The sequence below is a fragment of the Alosa sapidissima genome, chromosome 8 (genome assembly GCF_018492685.1).
Source record: "Alosa sapidissima isolate fAloSap1 chromosome 8, fAloSap1.pri, whole genome shotgun sequence".
In the NCBI taxonomy this organism is placed as follows: domain Eukaryota; kingdom Metazoa; phylum Chordata; class Actinopteri; order Clupeiformes; family Clupeidae; genus Alosa; species Alosa sapidissima.
In genome coordinates, this window is record NC_055964.1 from 7203903 (window position 1) to 7226817 (window position 22915).

Genomic DNA, 22915 nt, shown 5'->3' on the forward strand with positions numbered 1-22915 from the left:
TTACTAGCTAAATGAAAAGTTCAATTTTAATGGCAAGTGGAATTATTTACTCCGCTACATTCGCACATCTGGCCCTCAGAATATTAATAAAACACTACATTTGAATACTGGGGTTTGAACAATGTAGTTTTAATGTTAAATCATCTGCTTTCCCCAAAAGTTACATTACGTGGTGTACAACCTCAGGATGTCAAGAGGGAGACACATCCTGTCATACAGTGCATTATTGATGGGAAGTTCAAGAAGTTAAAAAAGCTGAAATTTAAGGTTAATGAACTATATCCTTGTGAGCAATTGAAAGATGATGATGATGATGTTAATCTTCTGCTGTTAAAGAATGTGTTTGTCTTGTATGTATGCTGCTGAGACCTTGAATTTCCCCTGGGGATCAATAAAGTATCTATCTATCTATCTATCTACCCCCTTATGTGCAGCAGTTGCCTGTGGAAATGAAGAGATCTGTACATACCTTCTCAGAGACACTGCTGATGCTAACATCCCGTCAAGTAGAGGCTTAACACCTTTATGCTTCACAGTTTAATGTTTCAATTCATTTAGTCAGACAACTATTACATTTAAAGGCTGATCCTAATTTGGGATTGCCCATTATACAAGCTGCATGTAACAACAGAAAGGATATTGCAAAGGAACTACTCAGACATGGAGCTATTCCTGATTTACATTCCAAATACACAATCCAAACATAGATAAATTATCGAAGATGCTACATGAAATGTCTTTGGAAGATGACCAAATTACAAAATATGCTCTTTTTGTTGACTATTGCTGTGATGTAGCAACAAAGCATCCAGAGGATGTGTTCCAACTGCACCAGCAGTATTTTTTATAGGTACACTGAAAAAATGCAACATACCATTTTGGACGGGATGTTTTCAATTGTCGGGCCTGATGCTTCAACATATAGGCAATTGGCTATCAAGTGGCTAAAAGATGGTCAAAACTTGGACAAATATGTTGATGTGACCATCAAAAATTTACCCACAATGCCTATAGAACACTGTGCAAATGTTGTAAACAATTTACATTTAGCTTTGTGCCTAATGAAGGAAATAGCACTGGGGGTTTCACTCCCACTCATTTGACATATCTTGCAACACCTCTGGCTGCCTCTCCTGATGTCTGTCTGCAATTGCTATACATCATCACACAGAAGACTAAGAAAGAAGATGGCTTAGATGCCCGATTTATTGATGAGCTGTGCAAGCTGTGCGAAGGCATAGTGCCCTTTACACATCCAAGGAAACCAATTTGCACTGGTGCAGCAACTTATGGTAATAGCACACCTGTATTCATATGGGCGTGTACGTGAGGTTATCAAATCCCTTGGTGTCACATCAGTACCTGAGAGGATACTGCTCTCTGCAGACAGTTGGATGGATGACATTTTAAAAAATAAATTGAGGGAACTGAATGACAACCTAACAAAACAATCCTCCGATGGACAATCACCTGAAGAGGAAGTGTTTTCCCAGATAGAAGAAAAAGAGAAGAAGAAGAGGCAGAAGAAGAAGAAAAAGGGGAATAAAGAAAATCCATCAACAAATGACGTGGTCTCTGGTTCAGTGATGCTTCAGACTGTGATACTCTCATGAATCCAGTTCATGAGTCTTGCTCTGCTGATGAGCAAAGGTCAAGTGTTCAACCATTTTCTTCTGTTACTGACAAAACAATGAGAATTCCACGACGTTGGAACCAAACCAGTATTCGCTGGAAGGACAAGTTGGAAGCAGTTGCTTACAGGAGAAATCTTACTTTTTGTCCTGATCATTTAATTGCAAAAGGAAGTGATGGCACAGAAGTCTATATTGGCCTCAGAGAGGATGGCACTGAAGTTGCTATTAAACGCATGACCAAGTCAAACTACCAGGTGCTTAAAAATGAGGAGGATTTATTACGCGGGCTTGACAATCCCAGTATTGTGCGATATGTTGTCATGAGCCCTCTCACTCCACCGGGTTACCACCTTAATTGGTTTCCATTATCTTCCACTCTGCTCACCACTCTCTCTACTCAGCCTAACTAGCTCCACCTGTCCCTGCTCTGCTCTGCTCTAATTACTCTACCAGCTGCGCTGCATTACCCACTAACCTCTCCCAGTATTTAAAGCCCTGTCTTTCAGCTCTCCTTTGTCAGATCGTCTGCAAAGCTCACACCCGGAACCTGTTTGCTCGCGCTTCTGGCTCACTCTTGTTTTGTGACCCCGGACCTGCCTGAATCTTGGATACTCTTCTGCCCCAGAAAACCAGACCTGCTTTCTGCCGTAACGACTCCTGACTACTCTTCGATCCCGGTACTCTGACCAGCCTTCTGCCTTGCTACTACGAATTTGGATTTCCCTTGAACGTTTAATAAACTTTCTGGTGTGACGCAATTGTGGTCCTCTGGTCGTCTGTCTGAACCGTGACAGTACGATCTGACCATCATGGACTCAGCGCACACTTCCCCCGACATGGAAACCGACGAACCTGAGCAACCCACCGCCATGCAACGCCTGGAACACACTGAGAGAGGGCTAGCCCGCATGAGCGGCGACATCACCTCCCTGCTTCAGGTCGGCCACCAACAGCATCAGCAGTTCCAGCAGCACCAGCAGCAGTTCCAGCAGCAGCAACAACAACTCGCCATGATCATCCAACTCCTCCCCAACCTTACCCCAGCCACTCCGCCCACCGGCCCAGTTCCAGGCAGTCTGCCCACCAGCCCTGCCCCTGAGTTACCTGCCCCGGTCATTGCAGCCGCTGCTCCGGAACCCAAGATTGGAAACCCCGAGCGGTTCAACGGCGATTCAACCCAGGTCCGGCCATTCCTGACTAGCTGCCGACTTCAGTTCTCCTTGCAGCCAAGGACCTTCGCCACGGAAGGGGCTAAAGTTGGGTATGCCATCACTCACCTGACGGGCCGAGCTCGACTCTGGGGAACAGCAGAGTTCGAACGTCAAACCCCCGCATGTGCAACCTTCGACCTGTTTGCTGAGGAGATGCTGAAGGTGTTTGACCTGGATTCACCAACCGCAGAGGCGTCTCGTGAACTGTTCAGTATTCGACAAGGTAGACGTACAGTCGCAGACCATTCCATCGACTTCCGAACCCTGGCAAGACTAAGTTCTTGGAACACACCATCGTTGGTGGACGCGTTCTTCCATAGCTTGGCCGACTATATCAAGGACGACTTGGTCTCCCATGAACTGCCTTCCACTCTTGATGAAGCCATCGCACTGACTGTCCGGATCGACAGAAGGATACAGACCCGTCGTCGTGAGAGGGGGCGCCAAGATCCACCAACTACCGGCATTCGGAGAGATCCGACTGGGCTCCTGTCATCTACTGCCACTCACCCAAGTCAGCTTGACCAGTCTGAGCCCATGGAGATTGGGCGAGCCTCTCTCACTCCTGCAGAGCGCCAGCGCCGCTTCACCTCAAACCTCTGCCTCTATTGTGGAGGTGATGGACATCGTGTGGTAACCTGCCCTTTTAAAAGCCGAAGCTCACCGGGCATAGGGGGAGTCCGGTTGAGCTCAATGACCATCCAGTCCTCCGACCGCAAACCCCTGCTGCAAGTTCACCTCCGCCTCTCTGACTCAACTCACACCCTGGCTGCTCTGGTGGATTCTGGCGCCGAAGCCAACATAATGGACATCAAGCTGGCACGCCAACTGGGACTGGAGAACCACCGTTTGACACCTCCTATTCCTGCCCGGGCACTGGACGGACACTTACTCGGATCGGTCACTCATGTCACGGCCCCGGTCTCGATGGGTCTGTCCGGAAACCATCAAGAAACTATCCAGTTTCACCTGCTTCCCTCTCCAGGCCAACCCCTCATCCTGGGTTACCCATGGCTCCGCCGGCACAACCCTCAGCTCGACTGGGTGACCGGGGTGATCAGGGAGTGGGGGGAGGACTGCCACCGAACCTGCCTGCTTGCTGCCGCACTACCCCCTCGGCCAGTACCCACTAACTCCGCTCCTGACCTCTCCAATGTCCCAGAATGCTACCATGGTCTCAGAGAAGTGTTTAACAAAGCAAGAGCCACATCTCTGCCCCCTCACCGACCGTACGACTGTGCCATCGACCTCCTCCCTGGAACAGCCCCTCCAAAGGGCCGTCTTTATTCGTTGTCTGCTCCTGAAAGAAAGTCCATGGAGGACTACATCAACGACTCTCTGTCCGCAGGATTAATCCGTCCATCTTCATCTCCTGCTGGTGCTGGCTTCTTCTTTGTGGGGAAGAAGGACGGATCTCTTCGCCCCTGCATCGACTACAGGGGACTCAACGACATCACAGTGAAAAACCGTTACCCTCTGCCTCTGCTCACCTCTGCCTTTGAGTTGCTCCAGGGAGCCACTGTTTTTACCAAGTTGGATCTCAGAAACGCTTACCACCTAGTCCGGATCCGGGAGGGAGATGAATGGAAAACCGCATTCAATACACCAACAGGCCACTACGAGTATCTGGTTATGCCTTTTGGCCTCACCAATGCTCCTGCTGTGTTCCAGGCTCTAGTGAATGATGTGCTGCGGGACATGTTAAACAAGTTTGTCTTCGTTTACCTGGATGACATCTTAATCTACTCCAGAAACCTGTCTGAACACACCCGCCATGTCCAGCAAGTCCTTCATCGTCTCCTGGAGAATTCCCTCTACGCCAAGGCAGAGAAATGTGAGTTTCACGTCAAGACAGTGGCCTTCCTGGGGTACATAGTGGCAGAGGGAAGTATCCAAATGGATCCTGCCAAAATATCAGCAGTCACTTCATGGCCAGTTCCGGAGAACAGAAAGAAGCTGCAACAGTTTCTGGGGTTTGCTAACTTCTATAGAAAGTTTATCCGGAACTACAGTACCATTGCTGCCCCTCTCACTGCTCTAACCAGCACCAAGCAACCCTTCGCCTGGACCCCAGCAGCCGACAAAGCCTTCAGTACCCTCAAGGTAAGGTTCACCTCCGCTCCCATCCTCCAGATGCCTGATGTGGACCGGCAATTCATTGTGGAGGTGGACGCCTCGGATGTGGGAGTTGGTGCTGTGATTTCTCAGTGGGCTGCGGAGGATAGGAAGCTCCATCCCTGTGCCTTTTTCTCACGTCGGTTGTCCCCCTCTGAGTGCAATTACGACATAGGGAACCGAGAGCTGCTGGCTGTGAAGCTTGCCTTGGAGGAGTGGCGTCACTGGCTGGAGGGGTCCACCATTCCATTTCTCGTTTGGACCGATCATAAGAACTTGGAGTACATCCGCACGGCCAAACGGTTGAACTCCAGGCAGTCCCGCTGGGCCCTGTTCTTCACCAGGTTTAATTTCACTCTGTCATACCGGCCTGGATCACGCAACACCAAGCCAGACGCCCTCTCCCGTCAATTCCAGAAGGATGACACCCCCTCCAAGGATCCTGTGTCGATTCTGCCAAGTCCCTGCATCGTAGCAGCTCTGACCTGGGCTGTTGAGGAACAGGTGCTGGAAGCTCTCCGTAACCAGCCAGGTCCCAGCGCTTGCCCAGCTGACCGCCTGTTTGTCCCCGAAGACCTGAGGTCCCAGGTCATTCAGTGGGGACATGACTCCCGCCTAGCTTGTCACCCTGGCTCCACCCGCACTTACAACCTGCTCGCCCAGAGGTTCTGGTGGCCCTCTCTGAGAAGGGATGTACGGGAATTCGTCCAAGCCTGCCCCATCTGCAACCAACACAAGTCGTCCTGCCAGCCCCCAGCCGGATTGCTGCAGCCCCTGCCTGTGCCCAGACGTCCCTGGTCTCACATCGCCCTTGACTTTGTCACGGGGCTGCCCCCTTCAAGTGGCATGACCGTCATTCTGACCATAGTTGACCGATTCAGCAAGATGGCACACTTCGTTCCCCTCCCCAAGCTCCCAACCGCCAAGGAGACCGCCCAGGTGGTCCTGGAACACGTCTTCCGGATCCACGGACTGCCAAGGGATGTAGTTTCTGACCGTGGCCCACAATTCTCCTCCGCCTTTTGGAAGGAGTTCTGTCACCTGCTGGGAGCCACAGTCAGTCTGACTTCCGGATTCCATCCCCAATCCAATGGGCAGTCAGAGCGGGCAAATCAGGAGCTCGAGAAGGCACTGCGATGCATGACCTCACGCAACCCCCACTCCTGGTCGCAGCAACTGACATGGGTGGAGTACGCACACAATTCTCTGACCTGCTCTGCCATCGGTATGTCCCCCTTCCAATGTGTTTATGGATACCAGCCTCCTCTATTTGCCAGCCAGGAAGGGGAGGTTACTTGCCCATCTGCACTTGCTTTTGCCCGTCGATGTCGCCGCACCTGGTCACAAGCCCGAGCCACACTCCTCAGATCCGTTGCCAGCTACACTACCGGGGCCAACCGTCGGAGAATTCCTGCTCCCACCTACCATGTTGGTCAAAGGGTGTGGTTGTCATCGAAGAACCTGCCACTCAGGGTGGAGTCGCAAAAGTTGGCACCTCGGTTCCTTGGCCCATTCCCTATTGTAAGAGTGATTAGCCCAACTGCTGTCCGGCTCCAACTGCCTAATTCCATGAGGGTGCACCCCACTTTCCATGTGTCTAAGATTAAGCCCATTCATGAGAGTCCGCTGGTCCCTGCTGCGCCTTCTCCTCCTCCTCCACGGCTCGTCGATGGTGGTCTGGTTTACACCGTCCGCCGCCTGCTTCGGTCCAGACGGAGGGGTAGGGGTCTCCAGTACCTCATTGACTGGGAGGGCTATGGACCTGAGGAAAGGACCTGGGTGCCGGCTAGTCGGATTGTGGATCGGACTCTCATCACCGCCTTCCACCAACGGCATCCTGATCAACCTGCAATCCGTAGGGGCCGCCCCAGAGGGGTCCCTGACCGTCCTGTCCGCTCGGCTTCCTGTCCTGTGCCTGACCCTGTCTCGGGACCTGTCCCATCTCCCGACCACGACCCTCCGGCTTCCTCCGAGGATGAGGACGTTCACTCGGACCGTTCGGAGGAGTTCTAGCCCTCCTCCGGCTCCCCTCCTCCCGCCCGGCGTGGTGTTGCTCTTGGGACTTCTGGGGCCGTCCCTTGGGGGGGGGGTTCTGTCATGAGCCCTCTCACTCCACCGGGTTACCACCTTAATTGGTTTCCATTATCTTCCACTCTGCTCACCACTCTCTCTACTCAGCCTAACTAGCTCCACCTGTCCCTGCTCTGCTCTGCTCTAATTACTCTACCAGCTGCGCTGCATTACCCACTAACCTCTCCCAGTATTTAAAGCCCTGTCTTTCAGCTCTCCTTTGTCAGATCGTCTGCAAAGCTCACACCCGGAACCTGTTTGCTCGCGCTTCTGGCTCACTCTTGTTTTGTGACCCCGGACCTGCCTGAATCTTGGATACTCTTCTGCCCCAGAAAACCAGACCTGCTTTCTGCCGTAACGACTCCTGACTACTCTTCGATCCCGGTACTCTGACCAGCCTTCTGCCTTGCTACTACGAATTTGGATTTCCCTTGAACGTTTAATAAACTTTCTGGTGTGACGCAATTGTGGTCCTCTGGTCGTCTGTCTGAACCGTGACATATGTAGACTTTGTTGAGGATGAAAACTTTGGCTACCTAGCCCTTCAGCTTTGTGAGTACACCCTGGAAGAATACATTCAACCAGAGAATTAACTTTTACCAGAAAACCACCAGGAAAAGATGTAGAAGTCATTCATAGTCAGGATAACAAAGTGCTTCACAGGGACATCAAACCCCAAAATGTTTCGGTTAGTGTGCATGCATGCGTGTAGAGTGGGGAGAAAGACCACACTTTCCTGTAGTTGCAAGTTGCAATACTTAACCTAACTAGTTCCCTTGTTTGTTTTGTTAGATATCCAAGGAAAAGCAAGGCTGGCTGATTTTGGCATCAGTAGAAGACTGAATGTTGGACAGACAATATTGCACACAAGGCCTGCAGGAACCAAATGCTGGGAGGCCACAGAAGTGTTAAAGAGTCTTGAAGAGAAGAGTGATAGTGGCTTTAAAAGGAGCTCAGATGTCCAGGTATGTTGTCACAGGACCACATTCGTTGCACAATAGCCTGTGTATTGATGAGGTGTGCACGCCAAGTAGGCCACACAACAACACACATCAATAAATACTGCATAATACGTTGTGGTCTCAACAGACTTTGTGTCAGGTTGCAGGAATGCTGGTGTACTACATCCTCTCTTGTGGACACCATCCTTTTGGGGAAGGGATTCGCTGTGAGACTAATATTCTGGACGGGAAGTACAATCTGGATTTGGTGGAAGATGAGCTGGCTAAAGATCTGATTGAGAGAATGATCCAAGATGACCCCAAAGACAGGCCAAGAGTGAAGGACACACTCACTCACCCCTACTTCTGGGAGAATGAGAGGTTTGACAGCCACAGTTACACAGCTGCAGTTAGATTTATTGTGCTGATGTGTTTGACAAGTTTTCTTATATACCTGGCTGATACACCAGCTTTCTTGAATGATACACTCCATTGATGGATGACTGGACTATTAAAATGATGACTGTACTGATAAAACTCCTTCTTGACTTTTGATAGACACAGATAAAAATGTTTTTCAAAAACTGCTTCTGACTTTTGATGGTGTGTCTTTTCCTTTGACAGGAGGGTGGAGTTTTTGACAAAAGTTGGTAATCAGAGTGAAGCAGAGAACTGTCGAAATGCAGACAAGAAGCTCTTTGAGGACCTGGAGAAATGCACAGTGGATAAAACCTTTGCTGACTGGAAAAACAAAGTGAGATGAGCATGGGTGCAATGCAGGCTACAGTATACACTTGCTATCAGCAACTGTGGTAGTTATACCTTGCATTCTAGTTTGATATGCTGACTAAAATGCCATTCATGTATTTATTTGTTTGTTTGGTTCTTTGTTTCATAAATCCCAATGGCAGTTTTCCCCTGAGCTGGTCCATAAGCTGGATAATCACACGTCGCCTTACCCAGAGAACACTCTGGCTCTGCTGCGTTTCATACGCAATCTCTACGAACACCAGTAGGTAACATCAGGAAGATAACTTCACAGATTAAGGGTAAAATCCCAGTACTTATGTTTCATAAGCCTATTGACCTGTTTTGCATATTTGTTAGCCCTGATGAAGCAGAGAGGATCGACCTGAGGGAACTGTTTCCTGACCTGCTTGCGACTGTCTACATGTTTGTCGAAGCTAAGAAGTGGAATTTACGACCCCTCTTGAACAAATTCTTCCCTTCCTGAAGATTCAGTCATTGCTTTGGATATCATCTTTAGGGGATGTTTATTGATATTTTTAAATGGGTCCAACAGATGATTTTTGTTGAAACTGTCCAGCTTTTAATTCATTAATTATTTTAGTTTTAGTTGTATTTATTATTCGAAAAAAATATATCAACTACAGTATGTCTCTGTATGACTAATTCAACATTAAAATGAAATATGGAATACTCCAACAACAGCATCATGTATTGAATATTGTACTGTCTCTTTAATATATCATTTTTAAGTTGTCTCAGTGGTTTCATCATAATAATGCTCTCACAGAGCATGGATACAAAACAAGACATGATGTGTTTTCTCACAGTGACTTCACAACAAAGTGCCACTAGACTCAGTTTCAAGTCAGAAACTGGTGATTAAGTGCTTGCTTTTCTCTTTTAAATGGACTTAGGGTACTAGAGAGCATTAACCAATTGCTTTTGGTTTCTTCTATCTGGATACAAAAGTGGATGTTTCTGATAAAAGCACAATTATATTTGACCTTGAACTGAGACTTTGATTTACCTTATTTGAATGTGGTTACGATTACAATTACTTTTTTTTTGTATCATAATGACGGGAGACCCATCTTTGATAGTTTTATTGTTATTTTACTGGTATATTAAAAAACTTGATCTGCTATATACATGCTCTGTGAAATTCTTCTGACTCCATTCCTAGTCATGTAGACCATTACTGTAAAAGACGGTTGGGACCATTTTTCCTTTACTACGTTATCCACACTTAAGGAACCCCCAAAGGACCATGGTGGGAATTATTTTTTAGAGGTGGATTTATTTTTAGAGCTCTTTTTGCATTCCCTGGCAATAGTTTTGTGTTCCCTTGCAATGCTTGTGTTCCCTCACAATAGTTTTGCATTTCCTCAAAATACTTTTGACTTTGTGAGGGAATGCAAAACTTGCAACTGCAAGCAAGGGAACACCAGAGGAGCTATAAAACAAAAATTCTCACCACGTCCCTTTGGGGGCGCCATACAAACTAAACATGGAGTGATCGACGGAGAAGCCAATCCCTGTGCTAGTGTTACTTAACAGTAGAGGGCAGCATAACACCAATGAATCGACTGTCCTCTGAGGCAGTATTGGTAGGTAGGCCTACCTCAACATAAATGGGGTAGGTATTTTTGGGCCCCAGAATAGCAGTTCAAACTCAGACCACTTCATCTAATTGAAACACTAGAATCAATTGAGCTACAAGTGAAATGGTACTCATTCAGTATTACTGTAGAATTTTATTTTCATTTTAAGGCTTCCACTACAAGCAACAACAATACATATTTAAAAATGCAGCCATGTCACATGGTTGTGAAACAGTACAGCATGTATTCCTGTAAAAGTCTGTGAGCTTCATCTTAGATGATGCTACTGGTTTGACTTCAGAAAAGATCTGATCGTCATATTGCTAATCACCCAAAGCTAATTAGACTAACAACGCTTCTCAGTTGGAGGAAGAGAAGCTGCAAATAAGTCATAAGTGTGACCTAATTATCTTGCCTGACATTTAAAGCCCTCAACAATCCTGCACATTCATTACTAGCATTTGTGATTCCTCTTTTAAGGTCAAGCAGATGTTAATAATGGATAAACTAAGGGTAGAGTCAGTCATTAGGCTTCCTGTCTTCATTGTACCACCTGCTGCGTCACGTCGAATTGGATGAGGACGTCAGGGAAACAATCAATGATATCAGCATTCAAAGAAAAGGGAAGGAAACCATGCAGGTCGATCCAGATACTTTAGAAAGGTAGATAGATAGATTGATCGCTAGATAGATAGATAGATAGATAGAAAATGTAATAATCCTAAACGGAAAATTAAAATTCAATCCACTATGGTACAGATACAACAGTAGGAAAGCACACCAGAAGATATAAATTATGAATTAATTAAATTAGGACTAATACATATTTTTAAATAAATATTAAATGCGCTATGTGAGAGAGGGCCATATCACAAGATCAATCAAGAAACAATGTATATTATTATTATTATTATTATTATATGATTTGTGAGGATGATGCCACATAGATATATACATATATATGATGCCCCACACACACATATATATATATATATATATATATATATATAAACTATTTGAAGTGAACTAAAGTTTACCAAAAAGTTATCAGCAAAATATATACAAAATATATATAATTAATGTTATAGTTCAAGTGTTGGTGTAAGGCACTAACAACACCAGGTTTGATGGATCATGTGGCTGAAGGATATGTTTAAGTAGCATATGCATTGCTTTGACTAAAGCATCCTTTTAGTAGAATATATCAGTTGCAAATGACTGAAGTATACAGTATATACACTTTTAATCCCGTGAAGGATCATGTCTTTCATAGGCTGTTATTTTTGTTAAGTGACAGATACCCAAATGTGTCCAATAGGTTCCTTTGTACCCACTTCATTTTGGTGCTTGTTCTATGCATTCTGTTTTAAGGGAGATATAGAACATATTTATAATATATAGTGTAGAATATATTTGACTGCATCACAGCATTGCATTTCACATCATCAAAGGGTTAACCTGGCATGAATTCAAGATCAAAGGAGGACCCAAAAGAGAAACCTTGGCAAGTGACTGCACAAATTTAATGAGGCAAATTAACATGTATTAATTCTGACCTTGTGCTTTTCCGACAGATGTCTGCAGCAAAAAATACACCCCAAAACAAAGATGGCGATAGGACAAAGTGATTTTAAGGGACCTGAGAGATTTGTCGGCTACCTGTATCATCATCATTATAAGGTAAAGCGGAGATTGTATATTACACACACCCACTGGTGTTAACAACAGATTGCATTTGCACGTGACAATAGTCAATAATCAGTGCTGGAAAAAGAACAGAAAGTAAACAAGAGAAATACGCATAGGGCTGGCCTACTTATAAGTGGTCATCATGTCTCAGTGTCTCTCGGAGCCAGAGAGAAACAAAAGAAGTGATTATGTGAAGCGCTGGATGAGTGACAAAAGAAGCTGAGGTCATTATCCCGCATCAGCCAGTTCCTTCACCCTGGATAGGAACAGCCAGTAGATGTAAGTCACTCAGACCCCGTGTCGCTTTCTCAGCTGCCTCTGGATGTGTCGGAGGCTACGGCATGCCGAGTGGCGGCCTAGCCTTGAGAAGCCTTTTTTCGGGCTGCTTTTGACAACTCATTACCTTTAATTTTGGTGATGGATGTGAGTCGCGGCTCGGGGCGAACGCCGTCGTGCCACCCGAGACCGTGGCCTTGGCCCCCCGGATGGTGCAAGGCAGAAAGGCAAACGGGCAGATTCTCCTCAGATCTAATGATTGCCGAGGCACTGACAGCGCCACATCTCACCGTGGGGCAGAGGAGGAAATAGGCCCCGTGTGTGTGTGTGTGTGTGTGTGTGTGTGTGTGTTTTGCCCACACGCCTGTCTGTCAGTCTGTCCCACCGGCCGCACATGCTCCCACAAACTAACACGTAGAGCGGAGGCAACTCTCTAGTGTGGCCTACGCACAAGAACTACGGACGTCAGTTTGTTTTCTGAGAAAGACAAAAATCTGATTTCATACACAAAAACTAGCTAATGACCATGTGCTGGATGTCACTTAACACCTGACTGTGTGTTACATGATTTGCCAGCCAGAGATTGTGAAAACCTATCCCACGCTTAAGAAAATAAGCATGAGCCTTATTATACACAGGTGAGCCTATTTCACACTGCATCAGTAGGCCTACCAAGAGGAATCTTACATTTTTTCAGCGTTTAGTAGCCTAGGCTACACAACTGATGCATACAACTGATACATTTAGTAGTGCACATCCTGGCTAATAGGCTACAAACAACTCTACAGTGCAGCCGTTGCCATATAGCATATCATATATTTAGATAGATAGATAGATAGATAGATACTTTATTGATCCCCAAGGGGAAATTCAAGAAATATATTTGTAGTCTGTCTAATGGCATCCTCTGTAGTTGCTAAACAGGGTCAAATCCCTCCAACCCTCCACTTCCGACTAAAAAAAGGAGATCCACCCTGTTGTCGCTGTTTGCCTCAGTCCTAGTTGGGGGGTAATCACCTTGTTGCTGGCAGTCCTCTCCCAGCTCAGAAGCCGCCACCACCACACACACACAAACTGTAAGCTACCTTGTGTGTTTTTCACTAATTGAATTGCCTAATGAGGTCCCCTGAGCTACATCACATTAACTTGCAGTTAATTAAAGCTTTAGCAGAGAGACTGACAGTGGATGAAGACACTGAATGAGCAGAGGAATGGAGAGAGATAGAGAGAAAGAGACACAGACAGAAATAGTGAGTTTTTCAGTGTGGCGAGGGAGCCTGACCTGATTTTTTTCGTCGTTGTTATGGGACTTTACATTCCAGGAAGGAACAGATGTCTATTATTTTTTTATTTGTATTTATTTTTGGCTGCCGATTTTGTTGCCCTGGCAGAGCTCCCTGCTTTCCAGTGTGTGTTGCCTAAAATTCAGCCCATTAAACATGGAGACTTAACTCCTCAGAAATATCAGCAAAACAGTTTTTTTTTATTTTAGAAATATCGTCATTAAAGTGTCTGTAAATGAAGCAAAGTGCACCCCTTTATGCCGTGGTCATTAGATGTTGGGCAGAACAGTGATAAACACTTTCTGGAAATGTCTTTTATAATAACACAAGATGACTGACATCCCATCAACAACACAACCACACATAATCTCAGTCGCTCACCATTCCAAACTGGTTACTAAACAATATCAGAACCGGTTTACTCTTAACAAAGTTTAAAGAGCTGAATTGATTTCTTTGAGGCACTTCTCATTTTTACAACTTAGTCTTCAATTAAATGCTTAGGAAATTATTATTGCTCAAAGCAAATTGAAAATCTAATTCACCCTCATGTACGATAATGGAGATAATATATGAACAACATTAATTAAGTATCCAACTTAGAAAACATCCAAAGAACGAGAAAGGCACAGACTTTAAGAAACAATGTACAATGTTTATTTATCAATATCACACACTTCAAAATGGAGAGGGTTTGTTGCAAAGGCTGTGATAGTTTACCAGGACTAGGAATTAAACTCATAACTAATATTAAACGGCTAAAAGGAAAGGGGTCTTTTTGTTCCTTTTTGTTGTTTTTTTTTAAAGAACCTTTTTGATACATGTTATTCTTTTATACAAGTAGTTCAGTTCAATGGATAAATGCATCAAATAAGAAGCCAGTTCTGCAGTAAACTTTACAAAAAATACATTTTGTTTTCGTAAAGAGAGGCAGAAAAGGAGGTGATCAAATATTGACCGATAATATTTATTTCCTTTTCATCATCAAAAAAGTATTGACCTAATGGCTATTTAAAAAGGTAAAAAGCAATATACAGCATTATTAAAACCCGTTAGGGGAAGAGAAACAAAAAAGAGAAAGAGTTGCTTTTGCAGTTTTATTCAGTTGATTTGGTTACCAAGGAGAGGGGCTGCGTCTGAAGCAAATGGTGGGAGTGCAGGGCAGCCTGGTGGAACGGGGAAGGCGGGGACAGCAGGGAGTGGTGCAGGGAAGTGAAGGGGATTGGCCGGGAGAGGATGTGAGGAGTGGACTGGCTGCTCGAGGTACCAATAGCGAGGGAGAGGGCGGCGTGGGAGGCGGAGATGGAGGAGGAAGAGGAGGATGGAGAGGATGACGAGGATGTGGATGAGGAGGAAGGGGGCTTCCCCGGGAGCGAGAAGTGAGGATGGTGGTGGTGGGAGCGTCCCTCGGGCTTGGTGGTGAGGGACAGGGGCTGGGCCTGCTCGGAGTGGGTGGGCGCCGGAGCGGCCGGCGAGGCCAGCGCCGCCGAAGGAGTGGCCGGCGAGTCCAGCATGCTGCCGTGCGACGACGCCGGGCTGTCGATGGTCTTCTCCTGCGGGAGGTACTGCACACACTGCTTCTTGCTGCGCGCCGAGAAATCTAAGAGGGGAAGAAGCAAGGGAAAGGGAGAGAGAGAGAGAGAGAGAGGGAGAGAGAGAGGGATAGAGTGAGGGAGGGAGAACAAAAAAGGTAAAAGGAAATTAGGAAAGGTGGTCCTGTAGCTGCACTTTATAGACACACAGCCATTAGATGTCTTTTGTAAGATGCAACCGATAACCAGAGGTCGGAAAAACTCCAGGTTCAGCAAAGACATGAAGTCCACACTAGTATCCCGAGTCAACCATATGGTTCTTCCTACTGGAACAGCAGCTCTTAAACCAGGAGGTGGAGCTGGTGAATGAGCTCAGCTGGCATGATGCATGGCATGGGTGGAGAAAAAAAAACATGGCAGCACTTGGGAGATGGAGGACCTGGAGTTTCCCCACCTCTGCTAATGAGTAGCCTCCCATCAGCTTTAACACACACAGTGAATGGTAGCAAGCCTTAGCCTAGCCCACACAGCAGACGGATGGGTGAACGGATAATGGGTCCGGTAACTTTTGCAAACGGTCATTCCAGTACAAGTGTCCGATGTTTCATAGCTTACCAGAGGAGTTGCTGTGATTCAGTTTTAAGTGATCAATTATGGGACTGCCAGTCTGCATGGTACACATGGCCTTATGTGACTCACTGTGTGTGTGTGTGTGTGTGTGTAATGGAGTGATGTGAAAGCATGCCAGCATTCAAATGGCTCTGGAGGGGCTTTTGTGGAAATGGACCTAGTCATTGGGGAGGTGAAGAGAGAGGATGGCCACTTTCACAACTCTGGCTCCGCTACCTGCACTCACCCTCCCAGCCTGTGACAGCCCGCTGTTAGCACTGAATCTCATACGCTGCATGCCCGAGAGCGCAGAGAGGAGAGAGGAGTTAGCAGTTAGCTAGCAGTTAGCCGGGAACAAAAAGACAACCTAACTGGGAATTAACAAACAAAACAAACAAACAAACAAACAAAAACCCACTGAACTCGAAATCAGGAGAAAGCCATAAATAAACACATAAACAAAAAAGGAGTTAAAAGCTGGACAGTGATTGGTTTCTGATTCTGTCTATCTCCTCCATTAGATGGTGCAGTGGATCAAAAGAACTGCAGAGTGATTTTAGGCCAAAGGGAGAAGAGCAATAATTTGACCATTAAAGTTCGGAGGCTGAAAAATCCAATTCAGTTGTGTGAGACTTAAAAAGAAAATGACATTAGATACACTTTACAAGCCACAAACATCCAGGATTTCCTTCATGGATTACATTGAGTATCTATAGGCCCGTTTTGCACTCCTAAAGCTCAAAGAGTCTGCTGCGAGGGTAACAAGGTTTAGCCCCCGAGAGGAAGTTCAGCCCAGTGCGCTGAGGGGACAGACAGACAGTAAGAAACCTCTTACCCTCAGGCTTCGGCTCCGGTTTATTATCTCTCTTCCTCTTTTTCCGCTTGCCCTGCGAGAGAGAGCGAGAGAGAGAGAGAACAATAAGTAAAAGCGTGGAAAAAATGAAGACTGAAGTCTTGAAAGTCATGTTCGAGGAAGAGGTGTTTGAAAAACTATATGCTTAAGAGGTACTCCTTGAACTTTGCCCTCAGCATAATTTGGAGTGCTCTTAAGAAAGGTAGAACTGTTGAGAGATGGGTTTTTGCCACCGTGACTGGCTAGAAGTGCTATGCGTTTGTCGTTGTGTGGGTGACAGTGTGGGGACTCACGTAGTTATCTCTTGCCGACCAGCCTGGGTACAGCTGAGAGTGCAGTTGTCGCTCTTTCCTCGCCAGCTCGTAGTATTTGGCCTGCTCCTCTCTTGATAGCGAGTGCCACTACGGATGTAAACAAGGCAGCATTGCTGTCAGTGAGTGAACAAACGATTACGAGGACACGCACGCACAAACACACACACACACATATGTTGCACACTGTGGAACACTCTTCCATCTCGCATTTTTCCTCTCTTGCACATGTCTCACACACACACACACACTTCTGAATTATACAGTTAACACAGATTTACAGGCGTACCCATGCTCACAGAGTACACACATTTCAGATTAGACACATACACGGACATGCGCGCTCCCTCACGCCCACACAAACACACAACAGTTTATCTCTCAGTCATACACATACACATACATGACCTCAGGGAACACACTTCAGATATGACAAACACTCTCACTCACACATTCTCACTCAAACACACACTCTCTCTCTCTCTCTCTCGCTCTCTCTCTCTCTGTCGGTTTACGTACCCTTCTGCCGAGAATCTGGTTGATGGCGGCGCTCTCCTTGAGGGTGCACTCAGCCACCACCTTGGCCCTCATCTCTTTCATATAGAGCATGAAGGCATTGAGGGGCTTTTTGATGTGCGGCTTCTTGTCCTCCTCTTTCTTCATCGGCCCCGGTGACTTCCTGCTGAGCAACATCGAGACAATGGCGGGCAAGTGAGTCAGTCACACAGTGAAACTCGGTGCACGGCCTTGAGTTCAGCCCAGTGTTATGTTAAAGCCTAAACTGCAGGGGTTGAAAACAGCTTTTCATCACACTAGCACATCATGAATGCAAAAGGTGTAAAGGTGACGATGGCGATGTTGGCAACGTTGCCGGGTAGAGTCAGTGAATGATGTTGTTTAGGCACTTTGCCAGAGACACTAGGCAAATTATGTTTTCCTAATCTGGAGAATTTAAAACCATCAGCAGGCAACCAGTCACAATCATCCGATTGATACATTTAGAAAAACATTTAGAAAAACCATTACAACAGCAACATTTTTCAAAAACCTGTCCCATTTATCACCATCTTAAAAACATGCAGTGAGAGACTGGCACATAAACAAAGTAGTAGCAGCAGTAGGCTTTGATCTAATCAGATCTGATAATATCAGAACCTATGGCTATGTTATGCCTATGACAAAAAGGTATATATATATATATATATATATATATAAAATATGAGTTCAAGATTAAAACAAACAAACTAACAAAATGACATAGATAAACAAATGACACCTAAACAAAGACCCAGTCACAGAACAAACAGGCTGAAAGCAGGTACTGGTGAGGAGGAAGAGGAAGGGGGAGGAGGATACTCACGAATGTGACGCTGGACTGTGGTCCCCGCTGGGCTCTTGTTTGATGGCTGGCGAAACGATGGCTGGGTGCGGGATACCCGTTTGGTGCAGACTGTGGGGGTGATGCACCATGTGTGGAGAGAAGCGACTCGACACCAAACTACAAGGAGGAGAACACACACACGGTCAAATAGGATCTGGTTCTTCAGTGTCCACCTGGTAGAATATTACACAACCAACACCTGGTTAACACACTTCATTACCTGGGAGCATTCAACCTCAGAAAATCTGTACCTTTTATCATGTACAATACAAGTTGCTTTTGGATGTACATCTGCTTAACAACTGTGAATGTACATGCAGTCCTTTACAATATCTGGGCTATGGTGTTTAGGGAGTACTCAAGCCAGTTGCCCTATAGGTCCAGACACAATGCAGTGAAGCCCAAAGAGTCCAGTGCTGTTGGCCCACTACTGGCTATGTCGGAGACTAGACCTCTTTGTCTTTTGTCTCAGCCGAGTTGTTGATGTCAACATTAGCAGGAGAGGCCTAATGGGATGTCTAGACTAGAATAACAGCAAAAAAGCCCCGTTTCCATCAAGCGCTACGAATTTCAGATTTTGTCCAAATAAAGACTTCATCAAAAGCCCCTTTATTCCCCCCCCCCCCCCACACCCCATTTCACAGCTGGCGGGGGGTGCTGTTGCCACAGCGACGGCAGGGAGCAGACACATGAAACCACTTTCCTTTACCCCTCCTGTTTTTTTTTTTTTTTTAAAAACACGGAAACGTCTTGTACGGCAGCCTGAACAGGACGCCTTCAGATACCAACACTCTGCTCCCAGTTTCCAGAGGCCAGCACAATGAGGCATTGTCATGAACAAGCTCTCTGGTTCCTCTTAGTCACAGCAGCACACCAGCTACACTGGCCTCTGCAAACAGCATGCTCGGACTACTTGATCAGTTCCCACACAGGTAACCATGAACTATTAGTTAGCATAAATATATAAAAATAAGTAAAAAAAAAAAATAATAATAATAATACAAAATTAATTAATTAATTAATTAATTAATTAAAAAAAAAAAGACTTGCCGAGCCACATACACACACATATATACAGTATATGTATGTATGTACAGTATATAGTTAGCTTAGTCTATTTCTGTGTAAGTTTATCTAAATGTGATTTTCAGAAGTTTTGAAATTTAAGAAGTGATACTTAAGGGTGGATGCCTGTGCGGCCGGTCACCTTGTGGTTTTGGCAAAAATACTCTGAAACATTTTTCTGTAAATATTTGGCAAATATGTATTCCACAACAGTGTCAATAATGAAAAAAGAATGACATTACATCTCTATGATTTAAGTGATAAGTACTAAAATGTGGAAGACTTAAATAAATTCAGGAAGTGAACAACTACTATAACTCCTAAGAGACATTGCGGAAGAGAGAGGCGATGGCAAGGATCAAACCATATCGGTTATTTACTTTGAAGTCTGCCCTTACAACTGGGATGTGTTCGCATCAGAGCACAAAGACTGATAGAGTGCACATTCAGTACACACTCAGGAATTCCGTGTCAGATTGCCCACAGACTTTGGTGTTAATATTTCAGGTCACACACACACACACACACACACACACACACACACACACACACACACACACACACACACACCCACCGTAAGGACTTGTACAAATCTCTCCCATTGGAATAGAGCTGCAGAGAAGATCACATGGGAGCTTTCACTTTTTTGAGGCAGTTTGATTCCTCCTGATCATTACACCAGGCTTTCATCTTGTGTGTTTGTGTGAATGTGTGTGTGAGTGTGCACTCACACATGTGTGCACATGCACGTGTGTGTGTGTGTGTGTGTGTGTGTGTGTGTGTTGTTTGAGCAAGAGACACTCAACATTCAACTCAGGCCGAAGCTGGTTTCCCACAAGAGTTGTACTCTGCACTGCAGAAAAGACAGCGGTCTTATTGCACGTGAGTGCAAACCCGCTTCTCCTGCAGGCGATGCCCTATGGCCAGCAGACATACACAATCGCAAGCATGCACTACTATTTCCCAGCATCTGTGTTCAGACACACACACACACACACAGACACAGACACACAGCATCCCAGATCAACACATGGCGTGGTCCCATTTCACGCCTGGCTGTTCAGCCACATTAGGTCCCTGTTAGCCGTGAAAACAGCGCAGGAATGCGCGGCGATCCACTCATAGCTGAGCGCGGCCCAACTGGCTTGGGCCGCTTCCCGCTTCACGCCTTTTAATTCCTGCTCCCAAACGGCTGGCTGATACATTTGAATCGGAATCAGGGGGCCGCGACCGGGTGCACACAGCCGTCTGCTCGGCAACCGCCAAACAGAGGTGTGTGTGTGTGTGTGTGTGTGTGTGTGTGTGTGTGTGTGTATGTGTGTGTCTGTGTGCGCTTGTGTGTGTGTTTGTGTGTGTATGTGTTTGTGTGTCTGTGTGTGTCTGTGTCTGTGTGCTTGTGTGTGCGCTTGTGTTTGTGTGTGTGTAGTATGGACAGGTAGGGAAGTGGCTGTACCTGGACATGGAGGCGTTCATGGCCAGTGCTGGGTAGGGGTGGCGGAACCCTCCGGGAGGGATGGAGTACATGGGTTGGCCCTGTCTGAGAGAGCAAAGACAGCCAGACGATCAGTGCTTCAGACTACTACACAACGGCATTATGCATTAGCATCACATTCACACTACAGAAACCCAGTCAATGTAAATAAGCCAGGGTGAGATTTATGATTTCTTAGCCATTAAGTATTGTTAGCCTAGTGCATACATAGTATTGCTAATAGTGGTATACATACAGTACTGTGCAAAAAGTTATGTTGTAAAGTTGTTATGCTGTCTGCCATCGGTCTGTATGAGTGTGTGTGTGAATGGGTGAATGTGAGGCATGACATTGTAAAGCACTTTGGGGGCTTGGAGGAGTCGATTAAAGCATATGCAGTCCATTTATGTTGTAAAGTGGTTATGCTTTCAAAATGACATGGATTTTGTATAGTTGTTGTACTCATCAATTTACAACATACAAAGTACAGCAAACCAAAAATACCTAAATATGATGTTTCCTATTTACGCCAAAAATAGAAAATAACTATGCCTAACAAATGCACAAAACTGTATAAGATGTGTGCATGTCTGTATGTATGTATGTATGTATGTATGTATGTATGTATGTATGTATGTATGTATGTATGTATAAAACTGAAAGATATATATGAAAGAAATGAATGAAATTATAAGCACAACAGTACTGTTAATGGCAGAATGTGTTATGTTTTCATGACTCACTGTGACACGAGCCATCCTAGGGGGTGGGCGATTTGCCCCACAGCTCCAGGAGACAGGGGGTAGTATGGGGACAATTCTGATGGGTGGGGGGTACGTGGGATTCCTAAAAGAAAACGGGAGCGGTTTTCTTGATTTCATATCAACAACATCAAAACTTTTCACCACCTTTCACCAGATATCTGCTTCAGGTCATCCACACAAAGCACAACGACATACACAAATGTGATTTCTTATCAACAATTTCAATTGAGGTTTTCACAACCTTTCCCCTTTTCTGCTTTTATGTCCACACAAAGCACAGTGACATACACAAATACAAATAAAAAAGAGTACATTATTTAAGGGATAATGGACGACATGGTGGTCTGTTAACAGAAAATAATGCACGGTCCAGGTTGTAATACGGCCCGATGTGCAGCGGAGCTTACGGTTTAAACCTCGTAAGTGCATTATTTTCTGTTAAGAGACAACCGTGGAGTCCATTATCCTGCTTATTCCACTATTGCCACTTGCGTTGTGTTCATTTCCTGTTATAATTTAAACGTTTTAATCGCTAAAACTGTCTGGTTTGTAGAACTACTTTTTTCTGACACATATGAACTAATTTCTCAACTTGCAGGACAAACTGCCATTACTAGTTCTAAATGGATGGTTGCTATGGCCAAAGGCCAGTCGTTAGTTACATCTCTCCCATTGTCAAGCAGGCATATCGCAGGATTCTGATGAACCTTAGCTTTGAAACATCGCTATTTTACTTGGCCTACTGGCATCCAACTAGCTAAAAGCCACCTTCGTCATATGCTAAATGTTGCTACATTCTGAATGTTTGTATTTCAATTTAAGGCTTGGATGCAACATGACAGTTCATTTAAACTAAACAACGAGTTTGGTGAATTAATATGCAAGTGTGATACGGCCAACAAATTGGATCTACTTTGTAAATAAGCCAGAGTAAGATTTAGGTATTGCTAGCCCAATCCATAACCAGTATTGCTGTGTATGTGTATGTGTATGTGTATGTGTGTGTGTGCATGTGTGTGCGCATGTGTGTGCGTGTGTGTGTGCGTGTGTGTGTGCGTGCGTGTTGGGCCTAGCACAAACCTGTCTTTGGGTCGAGGATCTCTGGGGACAGGTGTGAGGGCGGAGTGCCAGGGGGGAAGTGGTCGTTGCTGTAGGTGATGAGTGGCGTGAGTGGGTGGACGTGGTGCCCGTGCTGGACCACTGGAACCTTATTGGACTGCAGGAGGAAGATGGAGGGAGGAGGGAGAGGGAGAAAAAGATAAGAAAGAAAAAAAGAAAGAAAGAAAGGGAAAGAGAAAGAATGAAAGAAAGAGGGAGAGAGGACAAGAGAAAGAACATCTATGGTGAAATGTGCATCAG

At 45.6% G+C, this 22915-nt stretch overlaps 3 protein-coding genes across 6 annotated transcripts in view; 2 read left to right on the forward strand and 1 right to left on the reverse strand.

Annotated features, from left to right (window-relative positions):
- LOC121714755 (oxysterol-binding protein 2-like) overlaps nucleotides 1-22915 on the forward strand; it is a 765489-nt gene that overhangs the window by 575686 nt on the left and 166888 nt on the right. The gene's annotated exons all lie outside the window — the stretch shown is intronic.
- LOC121714773 (serine/threonine-protein kinase/endoribonuclease IRE1-like) lies at nucleotides 166-9790 on the forward strand. 3 transcript variants are annotated; one of them, XM_042099840.1, is made up of 6 exons: nucleotides 166-267; nucleotides 7823-7995; nucleotides 8132-8352; nucleotides 8596-8725; nucleotides 8883-8983; nucleotides 9079-9790. In XM_042099840.1, exons 3-6 carry the CDS (start codon nucleotides 8141-8143, stop codon nucleotides 9203-9205), a joined length of 570 nt encoding a protein of 189 aa, XP_041955774.1. In that variant the 5' UTR covers nucleotides 166-267; nucleotides 7823-7995; nucleotides 8132-8140; the 3' UTR covers nucleotides 9206-9790. The 3 variants fall into 3 exon arrangements, with proteins under 3 accessions (XP_041955774.1, XP_041955776.1, XP_041955775.1); XM_042099842.1 differs by having other exon boundaries at nucleotides 8139-8352; XM_042099841.1 differs by lacking the exon at nucleotides 166-267 and adding an exon at nucleotides 7539-7722.
- The window catches only part of LOC121714764 (transcription factor 7-like 1-B), a 50685-nt gene continuing 41974 nt past the window's right edge, over nucleotides 14205-22915 (reverse strand). Inside the window, exons 5-12 of one of the 2 annotated variants that reach the window (XM_042099813.1) lie at nucleotides 22637-22772; nucleotides 21536-21638; nucleotides 20775-20858; nucleotides 18236-18373; nucleotides 17395-17557; nucleotides 16858-16965; nucleotides 16547-16598; nucleotides 14205-15170 (exon numbers count right to left, since the gene is read on the reverse strand). In XM_042099813.1, coding sequence (XP_041955747.1) covers nucleotides 14668-15170; nucleotides 16547-16598; nucleotides 16858-16965; nucleotides 17395-17557; nucleotides 18236-18373; nucleotides 20775-20858; nucleotides 21536-21638; nucleotides 22637-22772 — 1287 coding nt within the window. In that variant the 3' untranslated portion in view covers nucleotides 14205-14667. The remainder of the gene's footprint in view (nucleotides 15171-16546; nucleotides 16599-16857; nucleotides 16966-17394; nucleotides 17558-18235; nucleotides 18374-20774; nucleotides 20859-21535; nucleotides 21639-22636; nucleotides 22773-22915) is intronic. The other variant, XM_042099814.1, reaches the window with a different exon arrangement.

Bases quoted from the DNA above. Each gene is read 5' to 3' on its own strand.
- LOC121714773 (XM_042099840.1), top strand. From the start codon at position 8,141: ATGCTGGTGTACTACATCCTCTCTTGTGGACACCATCCTTTTGGGGAA. The intron at 8,353-8,595 runs GTTTGACAGCCA...TTCCTTTGACAG, and splicing joins TACTTCTGGGAGAATGAGAG to GAGGGTGGAGTTTTTGACAA. The intron at 8,984-9,078 runs GTAGGTAACATC...CATATTTGTTAG, and splicing joins CGCAATCTCTACGAACACCA to CCCTGATGAAGCAGAGAGGA.